Source organism: Rousettus aegyptiacus, unplaced genomic scaffold, assembly GCF_014176215.1.
Source record: "Rousettus aegyptiacus isolate mRouAeg1 unplaced genomic scaffold, mRouAeg1.p scaffold_m13_p_1, whole genome shotgun sequence".
Lineage (NCBI taxonomy): Eukaryota > Metazoa > Chordata > Mammalia > Chiroptera > Pteropodidae > Rousettus > Rousettus aegyptiacus.
The window spans coordinates 59438622-59455679 of record NW_023416284.1 but is presented as its reverse complement, the minus strand read 5'-3'; the positions used below and the strand labels follow the sequence as shown (position 1 = coordinate 59455679).

At 33.6% G+C, this 17058-nt stretch overlaps 1 protein-coding gene across 7 annotated transcripts in view; it reads left to right on the top strand.

The window, feature by feature from the left end:
• Positions 1–17058, top strand: part of COL24A1 (collagen type XXIV alpha 1 chain) — a 290158-nt gene that overhangs the window by 242423 nt on the left and 30677 nt on the right. For all 7 annotated transcript variants that reach the window (XM_036235919.1, XM_036235902.1, XM_036235897.1 and 4 more), the window contains 6 exons: positions 6843–6950; positions 8503–8610; positions 8702–8755; positions 9335–9397; positions 12429–12482; positions 15077–15112. In XM_036235919.1, the coding sequence (XP_036091812.1) occupies positions 6843–6950; positions 8503–8610; positions 8702–8755; positions 9335–9397; positions 12429–12482; positions 15077–15112 (423 nt within the window). The remainder of the gene's footprint in view (positions 1–6842; positions 6951–8502; positions 8611–8701; positions 8756–9334; positions 9398–12428; positions 12483–15076; positions 15113–17058) is intronic.

The following is a 17058-nucleotide window of genomic DNA, read 5'->3' as shown; positions in this document are numbered from 1 at the left end:
TTTTTTTTTTCTGTTAAAGAATAAAGGTCTCAAAAATTGCCTAAAGTTACAAGTAAAGTGAGATGAAGTGGTACTATTTTAGAACTCTGGAATGTTGAGGTATCCGAAAATTATCTAGCATAATCTGTCATGTGCTGCATGGCTTCTGCATATGGCATCAAATACATCTATAATACATCTAGGGATAGGATACTCACAGTCTTGCAAGACAGCCCACTATATGTGTATGTCTACATATATATGTGTGTCTACATGTGTGTGTGTGTGTGTGTGTGTACTTACACTGATCTACATTCTGTAATTTAACTCTCCACATAGTATAAATCTAGAGTTACTTTTATGGTTTAAGTCTGTTTGTATTGTTCTTTGCTTACATGCCCTTCCTTCCACATTTTATATATGATCTTTTAGAATCTGCTTTCTCTGCAAGCCATTGGTTTCCTTAGTTCTTTCACCTGTTTTTGTTTTTATTGAAGAGGGTGCTATTTACCAGAATTTTGATTTTAAAACTTGCCTTTTCCAAAAAGTCATATTCCTGTTGGAAACCAGGCCACTGATATAGCACCTATGTCTTTTCCAATCATTTTTGAAATTTTACATCCCCAAATTTCAGGTGACTATGACTGGATTTGCATTCATTTTCATTGATAGGCTCTAAAATGGCACCATCTTATAACTCTGGGGTTCTCATCATTCATATGGAAAGTACACTGCCAGGTAATATATCCCCAAGATATGAACCAAGAGGCTCACAGACAGAATTAAATAAATCAATGTAAAACACATAACAAGAAGCAAGATGAAAGAAATAGAGTAGGTTAATGCATTTAGGATAAGGTGCGAGAACACACCACTCTAATTCTAAATCCTAAATCCACAATGTGGATTTTTTCCTCCCTTGGCTCCAGTGTTATTTTTTTTCCCTGTTTTTCTTTTCTTTTTTATTTATTAAAATTATTGGTTAATAAAATCAAATATGTTTCAAGTGTACATAGTTTTATATATACAATTATATACAATATGTTTTATATATATTGCATTATGTATTCACCACCCAAAGTTAGATTTCCTTCCAGCACCAATATTTGACCCCTTTTACCTTTATCTACCTCCTACCCCCTTCCCTCTGGTAACCACTAATCCACTGTCCATGTCCATGAGTCCCTGTTTGTCATGTTTGTTTGTTACTTTCAGTTTTATGTCTCACATATGAATGAAATTATATGGTCCTCAATTTTTTCTGTCTAACTTATTTCACATAGCATGATAATCTCAAGATTCATCCATGTTGTCACAAGCGGCAGCAGTATTTCATCTTTACTTATGACTGAGTAATATTTCATTGCCTGTGTGTCCCACGTCTTCTTTATCCAATCATCTATTGATGGACACTTCTGTTGTTTCCATGTCTTGGCCACTGTGAATAATACTGCTATGAACATTGGGGTGCATATATCTTGTGGATAAATCTTTTAAAGTTTTGGGGTAAATAACCAGAAGTAGAATAGCTGGGTCATATGGTAATTCTATTCTTAGTTTTTTGAGGAACCCCTATACTAATTTCCATAGTGGCTGTACCAGTTTATGTTCCCATCAGCAGTGTAGGTGGGTTCCTTTTCCCCCACAACTTCTCCAACACTTATTATTATTATTTGTCCTGTTAATAACAGTAATTCTAACAGATATGAGATAGTATCTCATTGTGGTTTTGATTTGCATTTCCCTAATAGCTAATACAATTGAGCCTCTTTTCATATGTGTTGGTCATTTGTATGTCTTCTTGGGAGAAGTGCCTGTTCAGGTCCTCTGCCCATTTTTTAATCGAATTTTTTTTTTATTGTTGAGTTTTATGAGTTCTTTATATATTTTCAAAATTAGGCCCGTATCAGAGATGTTGTTTGCAAATATATTCTCCCATTCAGATGGTTGACTCTTTCCCTCGTCGATGGTTTCTTTTGCTGTACAGAGCTTTTTAGTTTGATATAGTCCTATTCATTTATTTTTGCTTTTATTTCCCTTGCCTTTGAGGTTATATTAATAAAACCCTCTCTAAATCCAAGGTCCATGAGTTTAGTAACTGTGTTTTCTTCTCTGCCCCAATGTAGATTTTTTACTTCTCTCTCTCTCTTTCCCTCCCTTCCTTCCTTCCTTCCTTCCTTCCTTCCTTCCTTCCTTCCTTCTTTCCTTCCTTCCTTCCTGTCCCTGTCTCTCTTCCTCTCCCTCTCTCCCTTCCTCCTTTTCCCCTTCCCTCTCTCTCTTCTCTCTTTTTTTACTCCTTCCTTCCTCCCTCCCTCTGTAAGGATTTTGATGTCATAATGGTTCCTTACAAATAGTAAGAGCTATTTATACAGAAAAATGGTAAGGGATAAAATAGTCAGTGTAGATTGGAACAGAAAAAAAAAATTTAAAGGTCAGGCTAAGGAATGTGAACCTATATCCTATAAATCAGGGATCCCCAACCCCCGGGCTGCAGACTGGTGGTGGTCTGTGGCCTATTAGGAACTGAGTCACATAGCAGGAAGTGAGTGGCAAGTAAGCAAACGAAGTTTCATTTGTATTTGCAGCCGCTCCCCAGCACCAGCATCACCACCATAGCTCTACCTCATATCATCAGGCATTAGGTTCTTATAGGAGCACCAGTCCATGGTGCCAAAAAGATTGGGAACCATTGCTATAGGTGATATAAGTTTCTCCCTGTAAGCACCTAGTGATATAAAATACATGCTATTCATTATTTTAGTGAGTTTTGTGGTCAAGAAGAAAATCTATTTAGAAAAGGTAATTTTTAAAATATATTGAATTACTTTTTACCATAGTTAAATAATAAAAAGATATCTGATATAATTTAAAGGAAATAGTATGGGATGGGGTGGGGGGGATGCTTTAGTATTAAATTCAAAATCGGCTTTACCTTTTAAATCCTATTTTCCCAACCAAGCTTTCTACAGAAATGACTCTAGCCTATCTTGAGCAGATCATCTCTCCTACTAAATTTATAACTTTAAGGGCAATATCTTTATTTTATAATCCACCCTACCTTCTCAGTGTTTTCTTTTTCTTATTAGCATCAAAGATAACTTCCTCCTCAGAATTTCTATATTATTTACTTTATATCTCTCTTCTCATACAGCAATTTTTTTACATTTCTGCCTTAATTATAATTATTTATATGTTACATTCTATCTTTGTCAATTTTAAACTTCTTGAAAACAAAAACTGTGTTTGTATTACCCCCAGGGCTTCCCATGGTAAACTTCCATACACATAGATGATATTCAACAAATATTTATAGAATACACAAAAGAACAATTGCATAATCCAATTTAATATTCCAAGAATCAAGTCAGAAAGTAGCAATTATCTCTTAGAACAGAAGTCAGCAAAATTTTTCTGTAAATATTAGTAGCTATTTTTCTCTTTCCAGGGCAAAAAGCAAACTCAATGATATTACTTAAAAATTTATGTAGCAAGAGAGAAAGTAGATTTTTATAAAATTTTTCAAAATTATAATAAATAAGTACAATCTGTTGTAATATAAGCCTACTGAGAAAAAAATAGAATTCTTTTGGAATGGGATAAGATTTAGCTTATTACAGTTTCCAATCATCAGAATTTTCTTTTAATCTGGTAATGCTGACCTGTAATGAGATTTTGCATATTTTCCATATTTAATCTTTGGAAGTTTTGTTCACATCGGTAGATACAGCCAAATACTGGAATTCATAAATATGTAATTTTAATTGAAAATATTTACTGCTTTCAAGGGATTTATAAAATTCTATTAGATTCTTCTCTTGATATTTGGCTCCTACAATATATATTTACATTGTAGATTATATTTCCTATTGAAGGTTAGGTGGAAACTCTTCAATTGCACAGTTAAATGAATTTTGAAATATAGAAATTTCTTGCATCTAGGTCTAAAAAATGTTGCTGAATCTATTTGAGCTCAGAAAAATCTACCCACTGCAAATTTGTGTGGAAATAAAGGTCTCATTTATTGTTTTAATTTTTGATAACACAGGAAGTATATAAAGTTGGTTGACATTACTCATGATTCACATATTAGTTTTCACAAAATGACTTTCCTATAGTATATGTTTCACATATAAACATTGTCTTGCCTTGCAATTTCAGGTTGAATTCATTATTAAATATTATAAAGTCTGCAGCAAAATCTAATTTCTAAAGCAGTTTTTCATTCAATAATAAAGGTTGAGGACAATTTTTCTCATTCAAAAAAATTTCAATCTCAGTCTCAAAAATATCTCAATTAAATTTTGTCCATGGTAAGCCATAAAACTACTACATTATAAACTCAGGATATTCAGTTTCTATTTTGACAAAAAAAAATCACAGAACTAATGAATATTAAATTTACGAGAGTCAGTAGAGTTCACTGTTGACTCTACTGGTTTAATAACACATGCTAGATTCACATGTTTTCCTCAGGGTAAACACCTTACATTTTCGCAAGTTTTGTAAATTTGTCCAATGAATCTTTTTCCAATTCATTGCTATCAATTTTATAAGACCTTAACAGATTTTGCTTCAGGTTGTACTATTTAGTGTTTTTAACTTCTTTGAAAATGATTCTAACCTATATTCTTCACAAAATATCCATACAGGTTAATTCTTTATCACTTAGTCCTCAGATGAACAGTATACAGCAGCCCCCCTTTATCCATCTTTTCACTTTCTGTAGTTTCTGTTATCCACAGTCAACTGCAGTCCAAAAATATTAAATGGAAAATTTGAGGAATAAACAATTTTAAGTTTTAAATTGCAAGCCATTCTGAGTATTGTGATGAAATCTCACACTCTCTGTTCCATCCCATCCAGTACATGAATCATCTTCGTGTCCAGTGTCTCCTTACTATATACCCACCCATCGGTCATTCAGTAGTCATCTCAGTTATCAGATTGGCTCTTGGATATGGTAGTGCTTGTGTTCAAGTAACCCTTATTTTCCTTGACAATAGTTTCAAAGCACAAGAACAGTGATGCTGGCAATTCTAATATGCCAAAGAGAAGCTATAAAATGCTTCCTTTAAAAAGTGAGAAGATGAGGACCGTACAATAAGATATTTTGACACAACATTCACATAACTTTTATTATAGTATAATTGTTCTATTTTTGGTTATTGTTAATCTCTAACGGTGCCTAATTTATAAATTAAACTTCATCATAGGTATGTATGTATAGGAAAAAACATAGTATAAAGAGGGTTCAGTACTATCTGTGGTTTCAGGCATCCATTTGGTGTATTAGAATGAATCCCCCTTGGATAAGGGGGAACTACTTACTAAAACCTATCAAGTCATCAAGAGGCAAGGACGACCACTCAAAAACATTTTCCTTTTTTTTTTTAATTGACTATTAATGCTGCTCCGATGTCCTTAACATTTTAAGCAACTGTTCTTGCCAATAGGCTAATAATCTTAAACAGGTTTAATTTTGCTGCACATTTTAATTAAGTCACTATCAATAAATGACTTTCCTTGCTGGGCTAAGAAATGTGCCACTTAGAAACTCACGTTAGTTGCAACTTCAGTTTCACTTTTTTGTAAAGAAATTTTGTTGTGATGAAATACTTAATTTTAAGTGTCCTAATTTTTCTAATTGTCACATTCCTGTGACATGAGAACATTGTATCAAATGTTCGATCTGATAATGTTGACATATATTGTATTTTTTAGCATAGCTCTAGTGTCATTGCATAATAAATACAAAGCTTTGACATCTGATTTGATAAGAAGATCTACATTTCACTGTGCTTTAAAAATACAGCATTCCATGTCTACTTTTTTTTCTCTTGTTGCTTTGACATAACCAATATGCACTGGTACTAAAATGAATAAAATAAAATGTCACAGTAAGTCACCTTATGTTCTACTTGAAACACTGTCAAGTTACATATTTATCACTGCAGTTTGCAGTGCAGCAAGCAGCAGTTCGAAGCAGTGAGTGCCATTGTACAGTCTCTGCTGCAACTACCATCTCTGCCTTGGGTGTAAAATGTCCATATATGATACATAAGTGAATGAATATGGCTGTGTTCCAATAAAACTGAAATTCCAATTTCATATAATTTTAATGCCTAGAAATATTCTTCTTTTGATTTTTTTCAAACTATAAAAATGTAAAAACTATTCTTAGCTCATGAGTTCTACAAAAACAGGTAATGGATTAGATTTTGGCTTGTAAATCATAGTTTTCCAAACTTATTTTAGGATTTGACTTTGAGGAAATACTGCTTGCTTATTTAACTTTATTGTCAATGAAACTGTAGTAAATGTTCTGGAATCATTTGTGATTCAGAAGTAGGTTATTCTTCCTTTTCATTAAAATATGATTGACATATAACATATTAGTTTCAGGTATGCAGCATAATGATTCAATTTATGTATATTTTGAGACGTGAGCACCAGAATAAGTCTAATTGACATCCATCAGAATATTATTTCTCTTAAGGAGACATTAATTAGTTATTAGAGTTGTCATGTACACCAGAGTATAATACAAAAAGTTAGAATACAACAAACATACTTCACACATAGTCTACTTAAGTCAATAAGTACTGGTATATTTTGTACTGCATCAATATTTTAATTTTAAAAACCCAAGACCATTAAATTAACTATAATTAGAGATTTTAGGTGAACTAAAACATTATTTAAGTGTTTCATTTATTTGGGAAAGAAGCTCAGGATAACTTCCAAACCTGGCCAGTGTGTCGTCAACAGCCTTTCAAAACACCAATCCCTCCTACACTTATTGAGTCCTCAAAATGGATTTTTAGGAACTGCCTCCATTTTCATTTCTTATCTATGTTATTTAGGGCATCAGAGGCAGCCCAGGAAAAACAGGAGTGGCTGGGTCTCCAGGTCCTCAAGGAGCAAAGGGTTCATCAGGCCTGCCAGGAAGCCCAGGAACACTAGGCCCAAAGGTATTTTAATATTTTGTTCTGATGGATGAGCCATATTATTATTTAGCTAATGATAAAAACATATTAGGAGGAAAGGAAAGTATATGGCCTTAATATATCCATCTCCCATGATAGCTACAGTACATGTTATTTGCCGAAACAACTCATTAACTCAGAACTGGTGACGCTTTGAAAAATGCTCTTTGACTCATTTTGATTTTTCTTCCCCCTCTCTGTCATCCACCTTTTCCTCTAAAGCAGGAAAATTTTATTTACTTTCAAGTACATACTTTCTCAGATATACTTTCTGTGCCTCTAAGTCTGAACATAACCAACAAGTTAATAAATTTGATGAGTACAAATTATTTCTTAGAGCCAGAGTAACTGATAATAATCAAATCTTGCATTAATATTCATTGCATAGAGTTTTGTCACATGTCAGTAGGCTTTCCAAACAAACCTCTCTTAGAATTAATGCAGAATTGACCCAGACAACCAAGACTATTTGTCCAGTGCCTAAAGCTATTTCATAAAAACCTAGGATTATGACATTGGCATCCTCATTATTATTAGCTCTGAATTTGGTTTTCATACTTACACTTCTAAAGAGTTTTCAGATATTCTGACTCATAGAGGTAAACTGAAAATGATGACCAAGTTACTTACTGTTTACAATTTGAGCCTTCTGTTAATGTTTATACCATTATTTCTTTCTTCAAGGTGACTGAGCAAATGTTAAAACTAGGAAGAGAAATAAGAAAGATTCCTTCCTCTTACTGTAAATCTGCAATAAAAGAATTCACATTTGTCAAGTCCCAAAGCTGTATCTTTTCTCAAGACAGAAATGATAATTCACTAATCTTAAAGACTTTGGTCAAAGTCTACCAGCCATTATGTTTTCATTAATATACCTCTAAACTCCATCTGATTCCTAAGTTTATTTTTAGAAATGGTGTGAAAGATATTACTACTCTCAATTAAAAAAAGAAAATTAAAAAAAAAAAAAGAAGTGACTTTTAAAAATAAAATAATGGTGATTAAATATATCTTCACAGTGAAATTTTAGGGGCTAAAGAAGGCTAATATCAAAGGGCTTATACCTTAGGAAAGGGACAATGGACATTTAATGATAGAATTGAAAAGGTAATTATGGCAAAAACTAAGGTTTACATTTCAAGAGACTGCTTTGTTCCTGGTATCAGATAGGCGATATCTCTGTATGATAAAGAAAACACAGTAAAATAATATCCATTCAAATAAAATATGTTTCATCACATATAAACACACACACCACACCCTCACTATCCTCTCTGTAACCCTAATATCCTCGTCCTAGTTTTGCAGGTACTCCTTTCCCTCCTCTTTCCACATTTAGGACTACAGTCTCTGGAATTTTCTTTCCCACTGCCATACTTCTTGTTTATTATAATCAAATATTATGTGGAAAGTATTGGTGAGGAGAATCATCATGCAGAATTTGATTCCCCAGTGCCTTGTACTATGCCTAAGAATGAACCAATTTAAAAACCAATATGTTCAAAAGTCAAGATCATTTTTCTCATCCTGTCCATAGGGTGAACAGGGGCTACCTGGTCAACCTGGAATTCAAGGTAAAAGAGGTCACCGTGGCGCACAAGGTGATCAAGGACCATGTGGAGAGCCCGGCCTGAAAGGGCAGCCTGTATGTGCCAACTCAGACATTCGCTAAACACTTACTTTATAGAGGAGGCCACCATTCACAATAATGATTTTTGTGTCTATTCACATTGCAGGGAGAACATGGTGTTCAAGGTTTGACAGGTTTCCAAGGATTCCCAGGTCCCAAAGTATGTTTATATAATTTTCTGCTAGTCTTCTAGCTATCTAAAAAGAAAAAGATGTTGAAATGCCAATATTTGGTCTCTGACTTGGGCTTTTTTTATTTAATCTGCAAATTTTCTGTTGGTACAGAGTTATATATTTGAGATTTGAATATGTTAATTATAAAGCCTATGTATTTTCTAGCAATTATATTGAATAGTTTTCTTTTGCCCTCACATTCCATTTTCCCAAACATTTTATTATGAAAATTTTTAAACATACAGCAAAGTTGAAAGAATAAATAAACACCCATATACCTATTACTGAGATTCTACCATTAACATTTTATTTAACTTGCTTTATCATGTACCTATCCATCTATCCATCTCTCCCTTTCTCAATCTAGTTTTCGTGTGTTTTAGAATAACTTGCAGACCTAAGTACAATTCCTCCAAAATACTTTAGGATGCACATCTTTAACTATCACATTCCATTTTTTAAAAGACAACTCTTAGTATTTTTGTATAAGATTATTTCATTGATAAAAGTGCACCTACAGAGCTAAAGATTTTGACTTTTTTGTTTTTTTTTTCTGGTATTTCTAGGGTCCTGAGGGAGCTGCTGGCATTGTTGGAATATCAGGTCCTAAAGGTCCTATTGGACAGAGAGTAAGTATAAAGTCATTCTACCTGCCCCCAAATTGTGGTGCTTTGCTAATTGTAGGAATTGGGGTTAAAAACTGTAAAATTAATATACTCCAGATTAATGATTTAATAAAATTACTTTAAGGTGGAAACTCATTAAAGCACATGTAGAGGTTTTCAACCTTTTTCAGTTCATATATTTGAGCAAAAGACCCCCATAGACCACCCATACTTCCCAGTTTTTACTTAAAAACAAACCACATCAGAATAAATGTGAATACTGGATAATGTATTTATTAACTCACATTATGAACAAAAACATAAAGCAGCTTCATGTCATAATCGTTAACACAACTGGAGACCACCCCTATGCACCACCTGGAGGGGCCCTGCCTGTGACCAGAGCTCCTTAGATCACACTTTGAAAAACATTTCCCAATAGCTATGTTTCCCCAGCTCAGGACTGAGTTTCCCCAGAGAGTGATGAGGAACTGCCTAAAGAGTTGAAAAGATCAGGGTCTGAAGAACTTCAATTAGCTGCTTAGTGCCTGGAATTGCAAACTGTAGAGAATATAAATAAGGTAGATAAGCCACCACCATCTACTGGTTATTGGTTTCGTTGGTTGTATTTTTATTTATTTATTTTTGTTTTGTTTTTATTAACCATAGTCTCCTAATTCATAAGGTGATCTATAAAACCAAAAAGAAAAAAAAGTTATAAAATACCAAACAGTGGTTTGACTGGAGTAGTAGCACCTCTGTAACTAACAGCAGCTGCTAGGAAAGAGAGTCAGCACAGAGGAAGAAAGAAAGCGGTTCAGAAGAAGGAAGCAGGAATCTCGAAGGAGAACTTTAAAACTGCAAACCATTGTCTTTTGCAGAATATTAAATGAAAAGTCAAATTTTTGAAATTCTGCACTCCTTCCTTAATAGCTCCTATAATAAATTATTTTCAATAACACAAAGAACAGTGTTGTCAGGGGAAATGTTTACTTAAAGACCTTTCTCAACATTCCTTCAGGTGCAAATTTATTGGTTATTTTTATGATTTCTGAAGAACCATGGAAATTTGGTGCTGTTATGTAAAGTCCAATTCTTAAGTATCCACAAGTCGGTTATATATGGATAGGCTTCTCTATGATAAATATTGCTTTAAGTTCTTATATATATTAAGTTCCCCACTAATTAAATTCATTCATTCTAATTTTACTGAGTTCTCGATTAATTAAATCTTTTCTTGGCATGATCAAAGAGAAGATGGCTGCATGCCTTTCATCTGCCCTAAATAGAGCCTTACCAAGTACTGGGTCTCTGTAGGACAGGATCTGAACCTATATTGCTTTGCCGCTCCAAAAATTTTATCAGCTCACCAATATAAATGTTTTGGTAACTAGCTCACAAATACTAATTTATAAGTGCAAATAGTCCTTTGTTAAGTCATTACAGAGACAGACAAAAAGTCATGATAGGTTAATATTTAGCAGAAGACTATTATGTACCAGGTACTGGTGTACAGTTTGTGTCCCTAATATTATTTAATCCTCATAAAAATCCTGTGAGAGGTACTGTTATCCCTATTTTGCAGGTGAGAAAACTGAGTCTCTGAAAGGTAATTTGCTCAAGACCACATATGGCTAGTACATAGAGGAGCTAGAATTTGAATCCACATCTGATTGACCAAATAATTTAGAAGGTTGCTTACTAATTTCATAAGATATAGAATAAACATTAAGTGTCCTTGTGCCGAGTTCCTGCTCATTGCATAATAAATATTGGTGATTAAGTAAATTAAATTAATTGAAGTAAGAAATCTAGATTCATTGTCCTCCATTTCAAAAATGTAAGTTTGTAGTTAACTGGTACCGATTATTGTACCTCATCTTTTGGACACATAGATAAACAGGCCATTTTGGGCTCTTTTGATCTACTTTTTCTAGAGTCCATGTGTACCTCCCCATTGTTTTAACAAATCATAATTTCAGGGAATCAGATCATGGTCAAGTTTTTTAGATTAAAACTTTCTTGACTTTTTTGTTCAGTGATAAACCAGGAGTATATATTTGATTAGGTTAAGAAATCAAGTCTGATTGAATTGTGTATTTCTGAGATTTGAGTACCATAGTTATTTATCACTTAAAGTCAATCTTTGTGTTAAAAGTTATTCTATTGGATTACTCTTGGAATATCAGCTCATTTCTCTCTTTCCAGGCCAACTTAATATTAAAATTATCTGTTAGTAGACTGAATGGCTATTGATAGTATATTCTATACCTTGGTAGGAGTTGGAAAAAGAAAACCTGTTAGATATCTGTATTTATGTATTCTAAGTTAAGTGTGAGCCAGAAAGTCTAAATTTGCAACCAGTAGAATTAGAAGTGGTGGTTGAAAGAAAATACTTGAAACAGGTGTTTTATATTCATTAAAAAATGATAGGTTCCATACCTAGTTTGGGAGGAATTGACAAGAGGTTCAACTTATTCAAGGTTATCTTAATAATCAAATAGTACCTTACAGTTTCAAAATTATTTATCGCATTTAATTTTCACAATAGTTCTATGAAGTAGGCATTTTTATTTTACAGATGAAGAAACTGAAATTTAGTTGGTCACATATGAGGCCCTCTGGTTTTTTCTCATATTTTCTCTCAATTCCATGTCCCATGCCAATCTGTTCCTTCAACATCTGTAAAATCTGTAATTTTGTTAATCATTCTATGTAGTCTTTTTCATGTAAAGTAATTGCATTTTTATGTAATGACACACATATAGAATGGAATCATTGAAGTTACCAACACATAACAATTATAATGCTGATTTATCAGTTTATTAGAAATTATGCCAATATAATGCTCCTAATCGGAAACTATAATGATTGCGGAATTGTGTCACAGACTACGAATCAAAATTACTATGATTTCTACTAATACTATAAAATTATATAATAAAAACTGAAATTATACAGACATGGACACTTTTACCATTGCCCAAGAAATTTTCTATAATTTTTCTGAATTATACTGACAATGAGAATAACTGTTTTTCTTTTACCCTAACAGGGAAACACTGGCCCCCTTGGCAGAGAAGGTATAACGGGCCCAACAGGTAGAACTGTAAGTTTATCACAATATAGGTCTTTTTTTTTTCTTTTCATACTCTTTTTTTTTTCTTTAATCTTATTTCTACAGTAATCCACAAAGGATCACCTGGGTATTTGAGAAGCACAGGGCAAAAATAGATGTACGCTTTGATCTGAAAGATGATTCCTGAGAACTTAGAGATCATATATGTAATGAAGAAAGTATATATAGTGAGGTAGGCATTAAAACTGGAGTTGAGAAAGGAAAATAGAACTGCTATTAGGAAGAAGGGGTTGAGTATCATAAGCATAGAGGTGGATTGCTAAAGCAATAAAAAGAATCAGTTTTCTGAAGGAAAGAAGATAGCAAAAGAAGTACAGATCTGAGCCTTTGGAAGTACCCACTATAAAGGAAAGAAATAATTTGCAGAAAATAGGAAAACCAGAAAAGCGCAATGTTAAGATAGATGAGTTTCACAAAAGGATTAGTTAACAGTGATTGGTTGCAGTAGAAGATAGAGCACAGATTGCAGTGAAAAAGGAAGTAGATGAAAATATTTAATAATAGCTTTTTTCAAATTCTTACAGCAAACCTTTAGAATAGAGGATATTTTTTCTATTTAAGACATAAGAAAACAGATGAGGTTTACAGAGGTTGCCTAGTTATTCAAGGCGATACAGCTACTGAATTACATAGCTGATGTTTCTTATGCAAGCCCAGTGCTCTCTCCACCCCGGTCAACCTATGTCTGGGGAGGAAACTGTGATGGTATATGCCCGTGCCTTAAGAAATTTGGCTATGAAATAAGAAAAATGAGACAATGGTTGGGAGGTGGCCATGGGAGAGTTTTACAGTGCTAATAATAGTGTAAATGTACAAGAGCAAGAGCACAGTAGAAAGAGGCAAATTGAGACTTGGAGGGAAAAGATTCATTCCCTGCAGGGAATCAATATTTTCAGTCCTTTGAAAATGTTGTATAGAGAGACACAGAGTTTTAAAATATGAAATGAAATGCTTCCATTTTATACTTATAGTATTAGGTATAACTATTCTCTTCAGTAAATTTAGAGAAGAATTTACCACCAGAGATACTGGATTTTCAATTTAAAAAAAAAAATGAAATGTATAGCGTTACATTTCTCTAGACTTTCAGCATTTACCACTCAGAGCTACATATCCTAAGTGGGAGATTGTAAGTGGAAGAATTCTCATAGTTCAGTGGGTGGTTCTTTAGCAAACTAAGGAATACATACTGTTCTGATTACAAAATGATTTACTCCTCTGTCAAAAATGTGAAATATTAATTGGTCAAGGAAAGATGATAAGAAATGGCTCAATTAAAATCCCTTACTATGTTTTATTTATAAATAGTTCTTTAAGGCCTTTATAATATTCAACATACACATTAAAATTTTCCCATATTCTGTGTTTTCCATTCTAAGGAGAAACTTCTAAGTTTATTATGAAAAAATAAGCATTTGAGAATGGGAAAACATTGTGAAAAAATATTATTGGGTGTGAGGGACTTGCTTTTCTGAATAAGAAAACAATACTTTAAAGTCATCATAAATGAAACTATATTGTAGTAGAAAGAAATAAACAAATAGATCAGTATAAGAAGCTAGAGCCCAGAATTAGATTTCAGAATATACAGAAATTTAATTATAGCAAAAATAATATATCAGTTAGAATGATTAATCACATTGTGGGAAGCCCAGAGGTAGGAAGGATCTCAGATTTGGTTAATTTAGTGATCATGTTATCCAAGACCAGATTTTATATCTCTATATCTCTACTCTCCCATCTTTTATGTTGGCATCATAATTAGGTTTATAGTAAGTTGGCTACAGTTTCTCAGGAATCATATGCAGAGATAATCATCCAAAGTAAAAAGTCATCTATAGCTCTATCTTGGGAAAAATAAAACTTTTTCCAGATGTCTCTCATTATATCTTTCACCCAATATTTCTTATTCCCGGGTGAACTTTTAAAGAATTGAATATTAAAAGAAAAAGTGATACAATTAAAATGTTAGGAAAACTAACTAGAAAATAAAGGGTTAGAGAGACTTTTTTATGAGGTAGGAAATCTGAAAACTGAAAGAACAGAAAGTATATTTGAATACTTGAAAATTTTTTAATTTTGTATGGAAAAGTTTCCATAAATAAAGTCAAAAATTAACATAAGTTGGGAGAAAGTAATTGCAAACCATATAACATATAATGGGCTAATATGTATAGAGCTCTTACAAGTTTCTATAAAAAATTATAGAAAACTCAATAGGTAAATGAAGAACAAATTCTAAAAGTCAATAATTATTTGAAAAGATGCTCTCTTAATTTACAGAAATGCAAACTAAAGTAATAATGAGATATTATATCTAACTTTTCAGAACGAGGATATGGAAAAAACAGTACTCTGGTAGAAATGTGAATTATAGCCTTGATGGAAAGATATCTGTTAAAATATTCATATATATATTTGACCAAGCAGTTCCACTTAACGGAATTTGTCTCATAGAACTAAATGTATTCAATACACTGAGGAAATTTTAAAAAGATATTTTTTACAGCATAGTTTATATTTCACAAAATTATCAATAACACTAACTGTTTTTTTTCTTTTAGGGACCCAGAGGTGAAAAAGGCTTTAGAGGTGAAACTGTAAGTTTAACTAAATTTGTGGTTATAGTATCACTTGTCACTAGACTATAAACTCATGAAAGCAAGAACATTTTTTTGATTTGTTCAGTATTATGTTTCTGGTACTTGTAGAATAAAAGTATAGTTTTCAGGAAGTATAGCAAACATGTGGTATATAGCAGAGAAACCTAATAAACCCTAAACATGTTTAAGAATTTGCCATCACATACTTCCCAAATCCCTGTGTGAAATGGAATACTTGTAGGACAGACAGTGTGAGCCTTCTTCACCAGGGCCAGAACAACAGCATTGCCAGGACCTTTTAGGTATATACCCACTACGCCCTGTCAGCACCTACGAGGACTGCAAAGCAGAAGCAAATTATTAGTTGTATATTTCAGCCAATTGGAAACAGTTGTAAAAGGATGGGCAAAAGGTACACAGTACCTTGGAGACCTAAATGGCTTATACTGGCACCATTTCCTACTTTTCTGGGATGTCAGTTCTTCTGAGTTAAAGAGGATATTTTTGTAAAGGGGCTACTTTCCCAGCAGAGATCCCATTGAACTTATTCAAGCAGCAGCTGTAAACAGAAAGCAGGCATGGAGCCAAAAGGGGTGTGGGGTAGGGGGGAGGTAAAATCAAGAACAGAAGGCACATAAGAATAAACTCAAAGATTTGATTAAAATTGATTAAAAGTTAATGAGATTGCATAGTGACAACAAATTTTTGCTTTTCAGCATGGGGTGTGCTTGGGGCTCAAAATAGGTAAATTGCAGTTATATTAACTAGCAGAAGAATGAAAATTAGGCGATTTCAGATAGCCTAAGAATCGGCAAAGGGCATTAAAATAGATATGTTTAATTTGCGGAAAAGAGGCCCTCACATTTTCTCAGCAGACTTACTATAGCGGGAACCAAGGATGTATGTACACAATGAAGCCATACCCGCCAGGAGGAGTGGAGAAGGAAAGGAAAAGTAGTGAGGCTTGGAATTAGCCCATTTTTTAGACCCATCTATCTCCAGATGCCTCCTGGACTTACCTTCTCCAAGTACTGTGGCTGGAACAAAAGGCTTCCAGCAGAACCAGGAAACCTTGAGTACCTATGGCAATGTCACAGGCATTTCATGTAAAAAAAAAAAAAATTTCAGTGACTCTGATGGATTATAAATTCAGTGGATTATGCCTGCAATCCTAGGGTGCACTGATAGAAATTTGACATCCAGAATAAAGCAGGTAGTGGCACCAGATAGGCCATCCCCAAGGACATTCAGAAGAAGGTTCTCAGATATATCAGAGAGCTATGTCCTAAAAAAAACAGTTGAAATATTTGGGATATTTAGCCTTTGCCAGACTCTGCAGCCTGGTCATCCCTTTCCTTGTTCTCTTTGCTCCCTCTTCACTTCCTGACTTTGCTCTTGAGTTTTCTCACCCATACTCTTAATCCCTATAGTTCCTACTTATCTTAAGGTTTCAATTTAAAGACAATTTGCTCAGGGTGGACTTGCTGATGTTTTAGCCTTACCCTGCTGCCACCCATGGACATAGTGCCTAGTAGTTAGGACCAAGTACAATTTCTGGCAGCTGCTCTTTAGTCTTTACTTAAATGTCCTCTTATCAGAGAGGCTTTTCCTTACTAGCCTATGTCCAATAAGAATGCCATCACCTGCCTGAGAGTCTCTATTTTTCCTTAACCTATTTACTTACCACCTGACATGATACATATTTATTTGGTTTTCTTCTTATTATGTATCCCCTCACTAGAACATAGGCTCCATAATACAGTAATTTTATCCATTTGTTTTAATGCTGTTCCCCCAACACCTATGAAAGTACCTGTCTTATAGTGGTGTTCAATAAGTATTTAATAAAGTATTAGTAAGTGAATCAGAGAAGGCTTGGAGCATTGGGACATGATAGTTGTCTCCAAATATTTGAAAAGTTGTCTTAAGAAAGAGCATAAGAA